Source organism: Apteryx rowi, unplaced genomic scaffold (genome assembly GCF_003343035.1).
Source record: "Apteryx rowi isolate R43461 unplaced genomic scaffold, aptRow1 scaffold_34, whole genome shotgun sequence".
NCBI lineage: Eukaryota > Metazoa > Chordata > Aves > Apterygiformes > Apterygidae > Apteryx > Apteryx rowi.
The window spans coordinates 1,498,050-1,500,299 of NW_020449863.1; the positions used below are offsets into that span (position 1 = coordinate 1,498,050).

Genomic DNA, 2,250 nt, shown 5'->3' on the forward strand with positions numbered 1-2,250 from the left:
ACTGGGCTTTTCTGACATTTTCTACATGCAGCCCAGGAGAGACCATTAAATTATATGGCTTTCTTTCACCCTCTACCTTCTTCCAGGAAAGTGTCATCTTCTGTATTCCTTATGCATCAACAGCACATGAATAAGAAGCAGTGAAGGTTTTACTGATCTTCTGAGGAATACATAATTATTTTCTGTGTTCTAAAAATGATTATGCAAAAAGTGGCAAACAATATAAAAATAAATGGAGTAAAAAGGTGTACTCTTTATAGAGTAAGGAAACAATCTGACAAAAGGAAATTAAGATTATGGTTAGAACATTAAGAGGTGAAATCAATATTCTAAAGGCCATACTTTTATGATTCTCTTATAGCTCTTGCTGAAAACATATTTTTCAGTTCTTGCAAACAGTCTCTCCAGAGGTGTATGTTCCTTTCATCTCAAAAATTAACCAGAATTCACAAACAAATTGAAGTGTGTAAGTAAATGCAATGATAAATCCTTGAGGTTTCAGAAACAAGTGCTTATATAGTATGACTGATATGCAAGCATGCACTGCTGCCCCCTGATGCAAGTATCGTTAAATCTGTTCAAGGGTAGCCAGCCAATRGCATGCTGCCCAATTTCTTTTTTTTATTTGTATATGGCCATAAATGTATTTGTTACTGTTTAGACAAAAATAAGATAATGCCTATATCCTGGGTAGCTCAATATTTAAATTATTAGTTGAGAGGAGAATGAGGAGAAGAAAAAAATGAGGCAAAAAGAGAAAAAAACAACTATGCACAAACACTATGAGAAGCTTTTGAAAATTGTTAACATATATAAACTGCTATTTAGAACCCACTTTTAATGCATACGTTTGCTGTAAATTACTATCATCTGGCAATGGTAACATTTGTGACCACCTCTGACTAATACTTCAGGCGATTATAGTTCAGTTTGTCTTCCCACTCCCCTGTCTGTTTATTGGCGTCTTGTGCATTGTCTAAATGTGTCAGCGTGAGCTGTCTGGAGCAGAGACTTTGCTGGTATTATCTGCTGGTATAATTTCTAGCCGACTGGGTCCCTGTCTCTGTGTAGGCTCACAGACGGCGCTAGATGGAAATAACAGCTCCCATGTGACGGTTAGGGCTACACAGAAGGTTGTGGCAAGCCCGTCGAGGGGTGACGTTAAGCCAGGGGCTGCTGGTGCTTGGCGTGGGCCGAGCTGCCTGTGGCGGCCGGCTTTGCCGGCAGCGGCTGCCTGCAGATGCGCCCGTGGGTACAGCAGTAGTACAAGAGGTCTTTAGAAAGACCTTGTCAGACGCAGAACGCCTTCATTAACCCAAATAAAACAGAATTACTGGGGGTTGTTTGTTGTTGTCGGGGGCTACTTTATTTGAGTCGCAAATTCGGGGCTCTGCCTTCGTGAGCAAGAATGAGCTGGGCTGGAGCGTGGATGGTGTGCAGCTCCTCGGGGAGTCAGGGAATGAGGGCAGCTGAAAAACAGGATTTATAGCTTCAGCGATTTTTATACTCTGTGGAATTTCTCCTAAAGCCATAGCTCCAAGCTCGTGTAAATTAGAGAATTACTTTTTCTTGAATAAAGCAGTTTTTTTCACCCTCGTGACTGACTGTCAATGTGACCAAAGTGCATCTGAAAAACTTAGCCAGAAGGCAAATAACACGAGCAGTATTTGCATGTGGGCGCACCAGGATCGAAGTCCAGGTGTCGCAGGCGGGTGTCGCGCGGTGACCCCCGAACCCGCTGCCGCCGGCTGAGCTGTGGGGCCTGCGGGGCCCCTCCGGCCCGGCCCGGGGCCTAGCCGGGAGACCGAGGACGACCCTAGGGCATTGGTTTGAGCTACAGGGGAGACGGCAAAGGAGCGGGTGGACGCGGAGCCGCGGGCCGGGCCTGCTCTCGGCGGGGCGGGCGCCCCGCCGCGGCCCCCTGCCGGCCGCCGTCTCCTAGGAGACGGGGAGGCGGCGTGCGCGCGCCGCGGCAAGACTACAACTCCCACAGTGCCCCGGGCGCAGTCGCGGCGCCGCGGGCGGTGACGCGCCCGGCGGAGGGCGGGGCGGAAGTGGGTTCCCCTGGCAGAGCCGCCGGCCGGGCCCAGTTCCGGGTGTCCCTTCCTCGGCGGCGGAGGTAGGGGGGAGGGGAGAAGATGGCGGCGGACTTGGAGGCGGAGGTGCAGGCCATTGACAAGAGCCTGCTGGAGTGCTCCGCCGAGGAGATCGCCGTGGTGAGGCGCCGTCGCGGGGGCGGGCGGGGCCGGA

General features: G+C 50.2%; 1 protein-coding gene across 7 annotated transcripts in view; it reads left to right on the top strand.

Annotated features, from left to right (window-relative positions):
* Positions 1 to 2,075: 2,075 nt before the first annotated feature.
* UBR2 (ubiquitin protein ligase E3 component n-recognin 2) overlaps positions 2,076 to 2,250 on the top strand; it is a 63,410-nt gene continuing 63,235 nt past the window's right edge. For 4 of the 7 annotated variants that reach the window (XR_003254646.1, XR_003254647.1, XM_026072304.1 and 1 more), the window contains exon 1: positions 2,087 to 2,216. Coding sequence is in view for 5 of the 7 variants with exons in the window: in XM_026072304.1 (XP_025928089.1) it covers positions 2,139 to 2,216 (78 nt within the window). In the remaining 2 variants the exon portion in view is untranslated. Of the gene's footprint in view, positions 2,217 to 2,250 lie in introns of all 7 variants that reach the window. The other 3 variants (XM_026072306.1, XM_026072307.1, XM_026072305.1) reach the window with 3 other exon arrangements.